Source organism: Apis laboriosa, unplaced genomic scaffold, assembly GCF_014066325.1.
Source record: "Apis laboriosa isolate Shangri-la unplaced genomic scaffold, ASM1406632v1 scaffold5213_cov150, whole genome shotgun sequence".
In the NCBI taxonomy this organism is placed as follows: domain Eukaryota; kingdom Metazoa; phylum Arthropoda; class Insecta; order Hymenoptera; family Apidae; genus Apis; species Apis laboriosa.
The window spans coordinates 812383-826373 of NW_025223582.1; the positions used below are offsets into that span (position 1 = coordinate 812383).

The 13991-nt window shown below is 38.2% G+C and overlaps 1 protein-coding gene across 4 annotated transcripts in view; it reads left to right on the top strand.

Moving 5' to 3' along the window:
• The window catches only part of LOC122717525 (optomotor-blind protein-like), a 120135-nt gene that overhangs the window by 33532 nt on the left and 72612 nt on the right, over window positions 1-13991 (top strand). For all 4 annotated transcript variants that reach the window (XM_043941693.1, XM_043941692.1, XM_043941694.1 and 1 more), the window contains one exon: window positions 11294-11407. In XM_043941693.1, the coding sequence (XP_043797628.1) occupies window positions 11294-11407 (114 nt within the window). The remainder of the gene's footprint in view (window positions 1-11293; window positions 11408-13991) is intronic.

Genomic DNA, 13991 nt, shown 5'->3' on the forward strand with positions numbered 1-13991 from the left:
GCCGGCGACGGTGACACGGGGCGCGATCCGGAAGGGACTCTTTCACGCGTCGGGGGACAGGTTTTCGTCTTACGGGAGCGGAGGCGCGCGAGGTAATTACGCTTCGCGGGTAGCTTCGGCTCGCTTTCAGCCCGCAGCGTCGCTCGCGCCACCCTCGAATTCCGTGTGACGATGGGCGAATTGTTGTCTCGACGATAGAGAGGCAAATATCGCGAGTCGGTGGTGTATACGTATATTGGGATGGATATGAAAGAATGCTCGTTTCGAGGGTTCGAAATTTATATGATGGATAGGTATAGCGAGTTTTCGAACGATACGATATTTATAAGTAGGTTAACTCGTTGTTTATCTTGGAATGTAGATAGAGAGGAAATTAGAATAAAATTTTTAATTTTTCCAACCGACGATAGGGGGAAGAGATCTTCTTTTTTTTTTTTTTTTACGATGATAAATTTATCGATATCGCATCCATTCTGGCCGTTTAATTAACGAAATCGAACATAAATCGTCCGTATTCTCTTCCATATCCGCGAACGTAACGCATCGAATATGTAGATGTGTATATCCGGGCTCTCCGTATCACGCGATCCTTTTAAAAACAAAGATTGATCCGAGATGCTCGCTTCTCGCGTTGGCGATCCGTGGAACGGCGTTATCTCACGGAATCCTGTTCGAGCCACGATGCACTCTACTCTGCTCGCACCGCGATTGCAATTTACAAGTAAAGCCTCGCCGCTTGTTTTTTAATCTCGCCATAAAACGCAGCGGGGCTTTCAATTTTATTGTCACGGGCATCCGTGTGGAAGAGCGCGCGAGGCCATTGGCCGGCAAATCATCGGTAGGCGAAGCTTAGCGATAAAATAAATTAAGAGGGATGCTACCGGGTTGCCGCGGCCAAGCTTTCGGCGCGAACGTCGCGTCGGTAATGATGCCTCGTAAATAACGATTCGGTGTTCGATTTATCGGCCGAGGCGGATATGCGCGGGAACAAGTGCGCGTGAAACCTGCGGCTCGACCGTTGATCGGCCGTAAAACGCGAGACGAATCGAATTCGTTGGAACGTTTGCTCGGTTTTTAACTATCGCGCTTTTGAAATATTCCCTCTTCCTGTTTTTTTTTTCCCTCTCTCTTTTTATATAGTTTGTGAAGTTTACAGCTTAGAACGAACGGTTAGTTTTTTTTTATAGCTTCCAAAGGAATTTCAATTTTTGATTAATTTAATAAAGGGTTAGGATTCGATTTTACCGCGGTTGTGATTTTTAGCGGAGAAATTTCGTTTCGATGAGTATCTCAAAATTTGTATACGTATTTTCAATCTTAATAAAGATCGATGTTTATTTTGTTAAAAATGTCAGGTAGATATATTTTTATTCAGATTGTAAATATCGAAAAATTGCAACACGTCGTTTTCGATGGGTTTGATAGTTTTTTTTTAGTATTAATTATTTAGCGGCTTTTATATCGAATTTTATAGAGTGGTTGGGTAATATCTTCGCGTTAATAGAGCGATAAAGTGAGTTTATTTATTTACATATTTTGTACAACTTTAATCGATCGACGCTTTTTCTTCGTTTCGTATAATCGTTATCCGTTAACGCTAACTATCAAATCCATTAAAACGATAAAACTTTCATTGTTTATTTTTTCAAGTATCCTCAACATTCATAGCGTTAAAAAGATAAGAGGGGGAATTTATTGCCGCGATCAATTCTTTTTTTTTTTTTTTTTTTTCCCCTCCATAATCCTTTCTTTTTCATTTTCTACGTTAAACGTATAAATATTCGAAAAGGATGGGGGAAAGAACGAGTGTACGAGTAAAAATCGTTGCGTTACACTCACGATTTCAAGGGAGGGCAAGGCCATAACTTAGAGATCACGGTGTGGAACGCGGCAAATTTCGCGTGGATCGCGCCGGATGATCTAACGATCGAGGGATCGTCGTAAATCCTAAATGGCGGATTTTATCGAGTGGCGATCGTAGGATTTGCACGATGACACGCACACGTGTGGCCTCCTCTTCTCTTCCCCGTTTACCGTCATTATTCATCCAACGGCCGGTGAAAAGGATGAACCGTTGCACGCCTTATGCTTGCCTTATGCTTCTCTTGATTTAAACACCCCGATCGATATTGTCGCCCGATTATTCATCCGTTCACATCCGTTTCCCTCTAATATAACATTCCAATCGAAATAATTATAATCAATTTACACATTTAAACCCTTTATACTATACCCCCCCCCCCTTCTATTTTCTATCACCCAGAGATATTAAAATATTTCAAATCCAATTAAAGATTTTACAACAAAATATTTTTTCATTAATTTTTATCACCGACAAAAAACACTAGTGGTCAAACCACCACACACTCTTTCAGACCAAAGAATTCTCAGGCGCCTGGCGTCTTCTAGGGCCCTACCTAGACCTGTACAGGTGTGTCCTAGCCTAGTTTCTTCGATTCCCCCGTGCGTTAACGAGACGGGACGAGGGAGGAGGAGGAGGAGGAGGAGGAGGAGGAGGAGGAATTGGCCCGAGGAGATGAGAGGAGATCGGGCTCGGCCGATAGAGCCGTAACGCCGAAAATTAGCGCCGTCTGAGAAACAAATACTGGCGGAGGGAGGAGGGGGAGTTCCGGCGGCCGAGGCTATCGGATAAAAAGGGAGAGAGAGGGGAGGGGGGCCGGTGGCTCGAGGACGAGGAGAGCGGAGACAAAGGGAAGGGGAGAGAGGAATTTAGGGACGCGGCTTGGCCACCGCGTGCTTATAGTCATAGCCCCCTCGTGTAGTCGTCCCCCGTGGTCCTCTCCTCGTTCTCGCACATCACCGCGGGCTCCCGAGGTTTCCTGGAAGCGAGAGCTCGCTTCCACCTGCCGCCATGCACCGCGGAAACGCCCGGTCTACCGGGTGTCCTGAAAGTCCCTCCCCCCAGGAATGGGCGTTTGAGAAGAAAAGAGGAAAAGAGGGGAGGGGGAGAATTTTATCCTATCGAATTTTTCGCGACAGTCACTTGTAGATTACTTGTAGATTACTTGTAGATTACTTGTAGATTACGTAGATAGAAGTTCGTCTCTTGATGCCTCTTGTGAAGTGAGAAGTTTTGGTACCAAGATTCGCAGAGATCGAAGGAATTTTGGAAATTTATCAAAATTTTGGAGTTATTATCGAAGAATGAAAGAGGAATTGACTTGAGAGATGGAATATTTTCCTTCTTATATAATTAGATTATATAAGAGTATTTACGTAGAATAGGATGAAATTGTATACAGTTGAAATGGATACACTGAATTGCGATACACCGGCACCGAGGTGTTGGAGCGTAGGGCACCGATACGCGGGTTACGGAATTACGAAAGAGAATGAAGTTTTATAGAAAACAAGTGTCCTTTCCTTCGATCCTCCTACAATACAAATACCATTCATCTATCCGCGACACGTGAAATCTCTCCTTCAAATTTGAAAAACCTGCGATTCGAACGATTGCATTCCCAAACCCCAAGAACGTTAAAGAACGCTATATATATAAGAGAAAAACAACGATTCGATTTCTCTCCTCTTGATCAAACCGACCGAGAAAAAAGAAAAAAACTCATCCAAATCTTCCTCCCTCCTTCCCCCTCAACACTTCGAATTCTCCCGAAAACCTACAATTCCGGCAAAAAAACACGGGCAGAACGGACTCTTTCCCCGATCCCAACGTTCCTGGAACCTCTCCGCGTCGAAAGCGTGCTCCCAACCGAGCGCAAGGGTTCTCTCTCTCTCTCTCTCTCTCTCTCTCTTATAAAATCATAAGGCCGAACACGTGTCCGTGTTCGAGGAGGAACATTCGGCGCATCAACGGAGCCGAATTTCTTTTCCCGTAATCTGGAAGGAGGGGGAGGGGGGGCCCATTAAACCGGCGGACGCCTTCGAAAGGAATGTCACGGGGTTACGCCCTTTCCCGTTTCTCGGCCGAAACGGCCCCCGATTTCTTGGTGCTCGTTAACGACCGTGCCACGCCGTTTCTCCACGAAACGACTGACGAGACCAAACCTTGGCCGCGTTTCCTCATCCCTTTTCTCTTCTTCCTCCCTCTCGAACGATCCGTTTTGGAAAGGAAGATGGTTGTTCTCCACGAGGAAAAGCTGTGAACAGGGTGGATCTTTTTTACAGCTTTACAGATAATTCGCGAGGATATGTGAAACGATTTCAAAATGGCGTGTTTCTGCTTATACTGAGTTAGGGTATCTTTTTGACGGAAGATTTTTTTATTTTTTTTTTTTCGTCCTCTTAGAATAGGATGATATAAATAATATATAGGAAAATAAGTGTTTTCTTTATGGGTATTGGTTAAAAGAAAGAAGAAAAATTATTTTTGAATTTAGTTACATTGAAAAATCTAAACAAATTTTCTTTAGAAACGAAAAGGAATTACAATCAATTTTAACAGGAAAAAAATTAATGAATGCGGCAATGAATGACTTTTTTTCGTACTTTGAACAAAGTCAAAGCAGAAGATGTAAAGCATGCCCGTTGATTTATTCATGATTGCTCGAAAAATAAACGAGAGAGAGAGAGAGAGAGAGAGAGAGAAAGGGAACGTTTAACCGTAAAAAGAAGGATCGTGGTCGGTTGTGCTCAAAGTTTTTCACGAGGATTCTGGCCCTTGGTTTGCTCGTCGTCAGCATCCACCCGCGGGATGGATATTTTGCCTCGCGTCGCAAGGATAATCCGGCTTAGAGTCCTTGTGCGTGCTCCACGTGAATGAGGATCGATCCTCCCTTCGTCACGAAATTCAGGACAGTAGGCAGATGCTACCAAAAATCCCCGAACGGGCTTTAAAGTCGCCCGATCGACCGATTTTTCATCGACCCCTTCTTTCTCGTGTCGTGAAAAACTTGCTCTTGTAAATCTTGGATGGATAACCATCCAATATTTCGTATATTCCTTTTTTTTTTTTTTTTTTTTNTTTTTTTTTTTTTTGGATCTTCGATATCTTTTCAATGTTTATGTATACGTGTGTATACAAAATACTCTCTACGAAGTTTGCACAACTTTTTCTTTTAACGGTATATATATAGTATATAGTGTATAATAATACATATTATTAATTTTATCCTTTACCTCTCACACACTAGTCATTTGCATAATATTTATTTCACATAGGTAATAACGTGGCAAGATAACACGATCCATAAATAAGCCTTAAAGACCGAATAAAGATAAGGAGTAATAAATAAATTGGCGAATAATTAATTTGCTTCTAAATTATCCCCCCTCAAGGCCAATAATAAAAAATTCGAAGATCGTTCAAAGGACCGACCGACGTCTTTTTCTTAATTCAATCAAGTATTCCTTCCATCAACGTGTTCCAAAACTCATCCGATCATCTCTGATTTTGACTCAGAGGCCCAGTCCAACATCTTTTCCCTAAGAAAAAAGTGATTCGATCAAGTATTCCTTCGATCAACGTGTTCCAAAACTCATCCGATTATCTCTGGTCTCGACTCAGAGGCCCAGTCCAACATCTTTTGTCTAAGAAAAAAGTAATTCAATCAAGTATTCCTTCGATCAACATGTTCCAAAACTCATCTCTGATTTTGACTCAGAAGTCCAGTCCAACATCTTTTCACTAAGAAAAAAGTGATTCGATCAAGTATTCCTTCGATCAACGTGTTCCAAAACTCATCCGATCATCTCTGATTTTGATTCAGAGGCCCAGTCCAACATCTTTTCCCTAAGAAAAAAGTGATTCGATCAAGTATACCTTCGATCAACGTGTTCCAAAACTCATCCGATCATCTCTGATCTCGACTCAGAGGCCCAGTCCAACATCTTTTCCCTAAGAAAAAAGTGATTCGATCAAGTATTCCTTCGATCAACGTGTTCCAAAACTCATCCGATTATTTCTGATTTTGACTCAGAGGCCCAGTCCAACATCTTTTCCCTAAGAAAAAAGTGATTCGATCAAGTATTCCTTCGATCAACGTGTTCCAAAACTCACGCATCCGATTACCTCGACTCAGACACGATTCTCCGGTCGAATCGAATTCGTTGCTCGCGCGTTACGACCCCTAATTGATTATCAGACGTTCTAGGGCCCGAAACAATGGAAATCCGTGAGGCGGATGTCCACACCGCGACATCCTGACTTATATTTATCGGCGGGTCGAGGTGAGGCGAGGTGCGGGTCGAGGTGAGGCGAGGCGAGGCGAGGCGAGGCGAGGCTGCCTCGTATTGTTCGTGGCCAGAGGAAAAGGGGGAGGGGAGAGGTGGTTTCTCAGCAGACGCTATTCGTTTATGGCGGCTAATTACCGTAATTGGCCCGGCCGTTATAACGACGACGTTTAAGGATACTCGCGCCGTTAGCATACAAAAGTACAATAATTCGAAGGGGGCGAGCCGCGGCGATTTCTCTTAAGGCAGTCGCAGCTTCCATAATGGCGTACGAAGCGTTTCTCGAACGTGCGCTCGAACCTACTCTTTTTTGCGATCTTTTCGCGGCTGTGGAAGGAAGAGGCACGCACGCCGCGAAGAAAGAACGGGGGCGACGAGTCGAGGGAACAGTGTAAATTGGAACGTTCCGATTATAGCTCTCCGATGCGGTGGAATTTTAATTTCCTTACCCCCTCCTTAGAGGAGTGCACTACCTCTATCTTTTATTTTATCTTGTCCTCTCCTTTCTTTCTTTCTTTCTTTCTCGCTTGTTTGGTTATTGAATTTTGGACAGAGTTAAACTGGTGGTTTCTTCGTAAACGATCACCTTTTGGTATTGACTTTCTTCTCTCTTGCTCTTTCTTTTTTTAATATCCAACTCGATTGTCGATAGAAAAATTTGATTTGCGAAGAGTTACTCAAACGGAGCTCGATTCGAAAGTTCCAAACTTGAGAAAGACGCGTATCGAACTTAATTCGAGCTTTAAAGAAAAGAGGGGGAGAGAGATCTCGTTTCTTTCATTCTTTTCACTGTGTGGAAAAATTAAAAGCTAAACGATCGTCGATTGTTTCGCCTATAATAATAAAACGATCTCCTCGAAATGGGAATAAAGGCTGAGCAAGAATTATTCGAAATCAACGTCGAAGCAATTGAATTGTTTTGATTGATCGAGGGCTTCTTTGGATTTTATTAATCGACGAGACTTAGTTTTCTCCACGCTGTATACCAAAGATACCACATACTTTTTTCTCGACACTTGTTGTTGCGACAAATTCTCTTTTATACGATTAAGAAGCAACTTTGACGCTTCGATGCTCGTTGATTTTTCTTTTTTTAATCTTACCAATGGAAGGAATTTTCTTCGAAATATAACTTTGATATCTAAGCATTGTTGACTCGAACTTTAGTTCTTAAATTTGAGCGTTCGAATTATTCGAAGATCGTAGTGTCTGCATTCTCTTTTTATCATCGTCAAGAACATACTCTCCTCCTTTAAGATCTTGTTTTTATCATTTCTTTGGAATAAGAGTATATCTTCTCGTTGTCCACGCGAAGCGCTCTTAACTTGAAGAACCATCCACGCTATCTAAGTTTCTGTCTTTGTCAAAAACACTCGTTAGCCTAATTTCCCCCTCTCTCTTTCCCCTATTGTCTTTTTGGAACATCCTTGCGAAGCATCCTTCAATTCAAATTCAACCTCGCCCTCGAGATATCCAAAAATCGTTCCAATCGTTTCTTTTAAAACGATTAATCGCCTCGACTAACCATCGTTAAACCAAAGTTTACGATGTCATCTCATCTCGCACGAATGGGACCCCCTCCCCTCTGCGTTTCGTTTGATGAAAGTCAGGTGGGCAGAAGGCGGCAAGAACGCGTTCGAGAGTCAAGGTGGAACGATTTCAATCTCTCTTTCTCTCCTCCGCTATTTTCGCAAAGTGGCGGCATTCCGACCGCGGACCGGGGATCCGCGAAAAAGTGAAAACACGCCGAAATGCCTGGTCTCTGAGGCGCCCTCTTCCCTTCCCGCGGGTGAGACGATCATACCACGGCCTCCTCTTTCAACTTGTTGGGCCGCGTGCCCTCTCTCCCTCGCCACGAGATCCACGCCGCTTTTTATCCACGCCACTTGTGACAGCGGCCACGATTGACTCGTGCACGTTTCTATTCCGCCCTCTCAGGATTCCGATGAGAATTGCGCCGAAGCGAGTTTGGATACCATTTTCAGGGTTCAAAAGAAGAAAGGATTAATTTGAGAATGTCCAATTCATAATTTTCTTTTTTTCTTTTTATTTACGATTTATAACCATCTTTATTTAATTCTAAAATTTAATGGCGGAGAGTTTGACCGCTTTGGAAACGATATTACGTAAATGAATGTTTCTATTCCGCCCTTTCGAGATTCTAATGAGAATTGCACCGAACTCTTAAAGAATTTGGATACCATTTTCAGGATTGGAAAAAGGAAAGGAGTGACGAGAGAGGTTAATTTGAAGATGTTCATAGTTTTATTTCATAGTTTTCTTTTTCTTTTTTTTGTTATCTTTAATTCTAGAATTAATTTAATACCATTTTCAGGGTTTAAAAGAGGAAAGAAGTGACAGTTAAGAGGGTTAATTTGAGGATGTCCATAGTTCGTAGTTTTCTTTTTCTTTTTCTTTTTTTGTTATCAACGATTTATCTTTCTTTAATTATAGGATTTAATGGCAGAGAGTTTAACCGTTTTGGAAACGATATTATGTAAATGTTTTTATTCCGTTTTCTCGAAATTCCTATAAGAATTGCGCCGAAGCGAGTTTGGATACCATTTTCAGGGTTGAAAAGAAGAAAGAATTAATTTGAGAATGTCCAATTTATAGTTTTCTTTTTTTTTTTGTTATCAACGATTTATGTTTCTTTAATTATAGGATTTAATGGCAGAGAGTTTGACCACTTTGGAAACGATATTACGTAAATGAACGTTTCTATTCCGCCCTTTCGAGATTCTTATGAGAATTGCACCGAACTCTTAAAGAGTTTGGATACCATTTTCAGGGTTCAAAAGAAGAAAGGGTTAATTTGAGAATGTCCAATTCATAGTTTTCTTTTTTTCTTTTTATTTACTATTTATAACCATCTTTATTTAATTCTAAAATTTAATGGCGGAAAGTTTAACCGCTTTGGAAACGATATTATGTAAATGTTTTTATTCCTCTCAAAATTCCTATAAGAATTGCGCCGAAGCGAGTTTGGATACCATTTTCAGGATTGAAAAGAAGAAAGAATTAATTTGAGAATGTCCAATTCATAGTTTTCTTTTTTTCTTTTTTATCAACGATTTATGACCAATTCATAGTTTTCTTTTTTTCTTTTTTATCAACGATTTATGACCATCTTTATTTAATTCTAAAATTTAATGGCGGAGAGTTTGATCACTTTGGAAACGATATTACGTAAATGAACGTTTCTATTCCGCCCTTTCGAGATTTCACCGAACACTTAAAGAATTTGGATACCATTTTCAATGAGAATTGCACCGAACACTTAAAGAATTTGGATACCATTTTCAGGATTGAAAAGAGGAAAGGGGTGACGAGAGAGGTTAATTTGAAAATGTTCATAGTTTCCTTTTTCTTTTTTCTTTTTTTTTGTTATCTTTAATTCTAGAATTAATTTAATACCATTTTCAGGGTTGAAAAGAGGAAAGAAGTGACGATTAAGAGGGTTAATTTGAGGATGTCCATAGTTCGTAGTTTTCTTTTTCTTTTTCTTTTTTTGTTATCAACGATTTATCTTTCTTTAATTATAGGATTTAATGGCGGAGAGTTTGACCACTTTGGAAACGATATTACGTAAATGAACGTTTCTATTCCGCCCTTTCGAGATTCTTATGAGAATTGCACCGAACTCTTAAAAAGTTTGGATACCATTTTCAGGATTGAAAAGAGGAAAGGAATGATATAGGTTAATTTGATCATGTCCAATTCATACTTTTCTTTTTTTTTTTTTGTTATAAATTATTTATCGATTCGTGACCATTTTTATTTAATTCTAGAATTTAATGGTGGTGAGTTTGACCGCTTTGGAAACGATATCACCGCGCAGAGAACGAAGAGTGAAATAGATGAAGAATATTGATTAATCCCGTGTTTTTTTTTTTTTTTATTGTCTCTTCCAGCTCTGAACGATACTTTATTATTGTTTAGGGAAAAAGCGAGACGAGACAGGCTCGATTATAGTAATTTCATTTGCGATACGAGAGGAATATAAGCGTAGAGCTTTCGTATCGATTATTGTATGTTTCTCCGCTGCTCGCATTTATGAAATTTACATTCATCGCGAAAGCGAAAGTAAGGAACGAATCTTTTTTTTTTTTTTTTCCTTTCTCAAAAATTTCATCGAATTTCGAAGGAATATTAAATCTCTACTCTCAAGAGCAGAGGTATTTTAAATGAAATGGCGAAATGCCTCCAAGTTTTAAGCTTGGCTCACGTAACTTGTGGTAAGTATATCGATGCGTGTTAGGGGTGTTTGATAAGGGTGGTGAACGCCTATGGGTCGTTCTGCGCATGGGTCGAATGGGGTAGGTACGGGATTGGGTATGATATCCGCGGTTGACGCTTCGATCGAGTCCAGAAGTGGCCGTCTTAGAAAGTATCGTCGATTCATAGAACGTTCTCGGTATTACATAACAACCAAGGATTGACAACCAATGAATTTTTATAGAATGACTACAGGGAGAAGCAACGAATAGTATCTACTTTTAATTTATAAAAGTGTTTTATAATAATTTGAAAATATACTTTTTTAAAAATAAATAAAATAACAACCAAGGATTGACAATAGATTTTTATAGAATGATTATAGGAAGAAGCAACGAAGAGTATCTACTTTTAATTTATAAAAGTGTTTTATAATAATTTGAAAATATACTTTTTTAAAAATAAATAAAATAACAAAGGATTGACAACCAATGGATTTTTAAAGAATGACTCGATACAGGGAGAAGCAACAAAGAGTATCCATTTTTAATTCACGTGTTTTATTAATAATTTGAAAATATACTCTCAAGAGTAGAGTATTTTAAATGGCGAATGCCTCCAAGTTTTAAGGTTGGCTCACGTAACTTCTAGTAAGTATATCGATGCGTGTTAGGGGTGTTTGATGAAGATGGTGAATGAATATTTTTTTAAAAAGATTTTCTCCAATAATACGACGAAAAGAATAAAATATGTTATTTTACCTTTTGTAAACTTGTCTTGCGATTTCGAAAAGATTGTGCATAAAAAAAAAAAAAGAAAAGAAATTGTCTCGATCAACGATTGTTAATCAATCAATTTAATCGTGTGATAGGTTTGAACGAGAACGCTCCAATCTAATCGAACTGTATCCGTTGACCGGTTCCAGGCAGATGTTCCCTCAAATGAAGTTCCGAGTTTCCGGATTGGACGCGAAGGCCAAGTATATCCTCCTGCTGGACATCGTCGCCGCGGATGACTACAGATACAAGTTCCACAACAGGTAAGGGGGGGCCTTGTTAAACTTCTAAGGAACGCGATCGTCGCGTATAACCAATTCCAACGATTCGAATAGTTCCACGAATCGCGATCACGAACAAGCTGTTGCATCCAACCTTTCGTGACGTACACGAACGCGGAAATTAATGCAATCGCCAGATTACTGTACGTATATTCCCACTTGCTCACTTGCTGATAACCTCACCATGTAATTATTCTCCTCGTTCTTTATATCTCTATATTGTTTATTTATTCATCTATCTATTTTCTATTTTATCATTATTTTATCATTTCTATTTATTTCTATTTTTTCATTGGAGGATTTTTAAAGGATTTTTTATTGTCCATTTTTTGAACTATACTTATATATTTTCACTTGCTGATAATTTCATCGTATAATTATTCTCCTCTTTTTATATACTTTTATATTGTTTATTTATTTATCTATTTTCATTTATCGTTTCATTGGGGGATTTTTAAAAGATTTTTTATTGTCCATTTTTTGAGCTATACCTATATACGTATATTTTCACTTGCTGATAATTTCACTGTATAATTATTCTCCTCTTTTTATATACTTTTATATTGTTTATTTATTTATCTATTTTCATTTATTGTTTCTTTGGGGAATTTTTAGAGGATTTTTTATTGTCCATTTTTTGAACTATACCTATATATTTTCACTTACTGATAATTTCACTGTATAATTATTCTCCTCTTTTTATATATTTCTATATTGTTATTTATTTATCTATTTTCATTTATCGTTTCATTGGGGGATTTTTAGAGGATTTTTTATTGTCCATTTTTTGAACTATACCTTTTATATCCTACTATATATTTTCACTTGCTGATAATTTCACTGTATAATTATTCTCCTCTTTTTATATATTTCTATATTGTTATTTATTTATCTATTTTCATTTATCGTTTCATTGGGGGATTTTTAGAGGATTTTTTATTGTCCATTTTTTGAACTATACCTATATATTTTCACTTGCTGATAATTTCATCATATAATTATTCTCCTCTTGTTTTATATCTTTATATTGTTTATTTATTTATCTATCTATTTTCGTTTATCGTTTCATGGGGGGATTTTTAAAGGATTGTCCATTTTTTGTACTATACCTATATATTCTCATTTGCTCACTTGCTGTTAATCTCATCATATAATTATTCTTCTCGTTTTTTATATCGTTTATTTATTTATCTATTTATTTTCGTTTATCGTTTCATTGGAGGATTTTTAAAGGATTTTATTGTCCATTTTTTGAGCTATACCTATATACGTATATTTTCACTTGCTGATAATTTCATTGTATAATTATTTTCATCTTTTTATATACCTCTATATTGTTTATTTATTTATTTATTTTCATTTATCGTTTCATTGGGGAATTTTTAGACGATTTTTTATTGTCCATTTTTTGTACTATACCTCTATATACGTATATTTTCACTTGCTGATAATTTCATTGTATAATTATTTTCATCTTTTTATATACCTCTATATTGTTTATTTATTTATTTTCATTTATCGTTTCATGGGGGGGGGGGCATTTTTAAAGGATTGTCCATTTTTTGTACTATATACGTATATTATCGCCACTTGTTCACTTGGTGATATCTTCACCATATAATTATTCTCGTTTTTTATACCTCTATATTGTTTATTTATCTATCTATCTATCTATCTTCGTTTATCGTTTCATGGGGGGGGAGGGATTTTTAAAGAATTTTTTATCCGAAAAGATATATTTTACATTGTCCATTTTCTCTTCCATTTATTCACGTTTCGTTTCGTTAATTTAATCCTCGAGGATTATTATTCCCTCCTTTCTTCCTTTACTTTTTTTTAAAGCGAAAGTTTCGCGCATACCGTCTAATTTTCTTTCGACGAGAGAAGTTTATGCCCCGAAATGACGAGTTACCAAAAATAACCCGTTTACCCGCCGATAGTGTACAAGGTGCAATTTAAACCGGCACTTTCCCCACCAAAAGAGATTTATACCCCGAAATTATCACGTACCAAACCCGGCTCGATCGCGCGGGGACAAACCGCCTCTCTCCGCGGTTGGCGCCTTCCACAAAATCGTTCCACCGCCACCCGGGATAACGAGCCTCGAATCGAAGCCCGATCGTTATCCCCCGCGTTATCGATTTATAACTTAACTTTCTTCCACGTGTCCACATTTCCAATCGAAACGAATTATTGTTACGCGATAATTTTCTTGTAATCTTTGGGGAATCGAATCTTTTTTCGTTGTTATTTTTTTTTTTTATCCGAGATGACGAACGTACGATAAAAATGCGCAAAATCAAAAGTTTAGAATTAAAGTAATATATACAAACGGGCTCGTTTATATTTAAAACTTATTACATTGAAAAATTGGACGAGACCAAATTATTGAAATTATAGTCGATTCAATATTTGGAAAGCAAAAAATATTGTCGGATCCGTGTTAAAAAGATATCTGCAAATTTATAGAAAATTTAAATTTTCCTTTTTCTCTTCGTGCGAAGAATCGTCTCGAAGGATCGAATTGAGAAATTTCACGCTACGTTCGCGAGTATGCAAGCGGGAT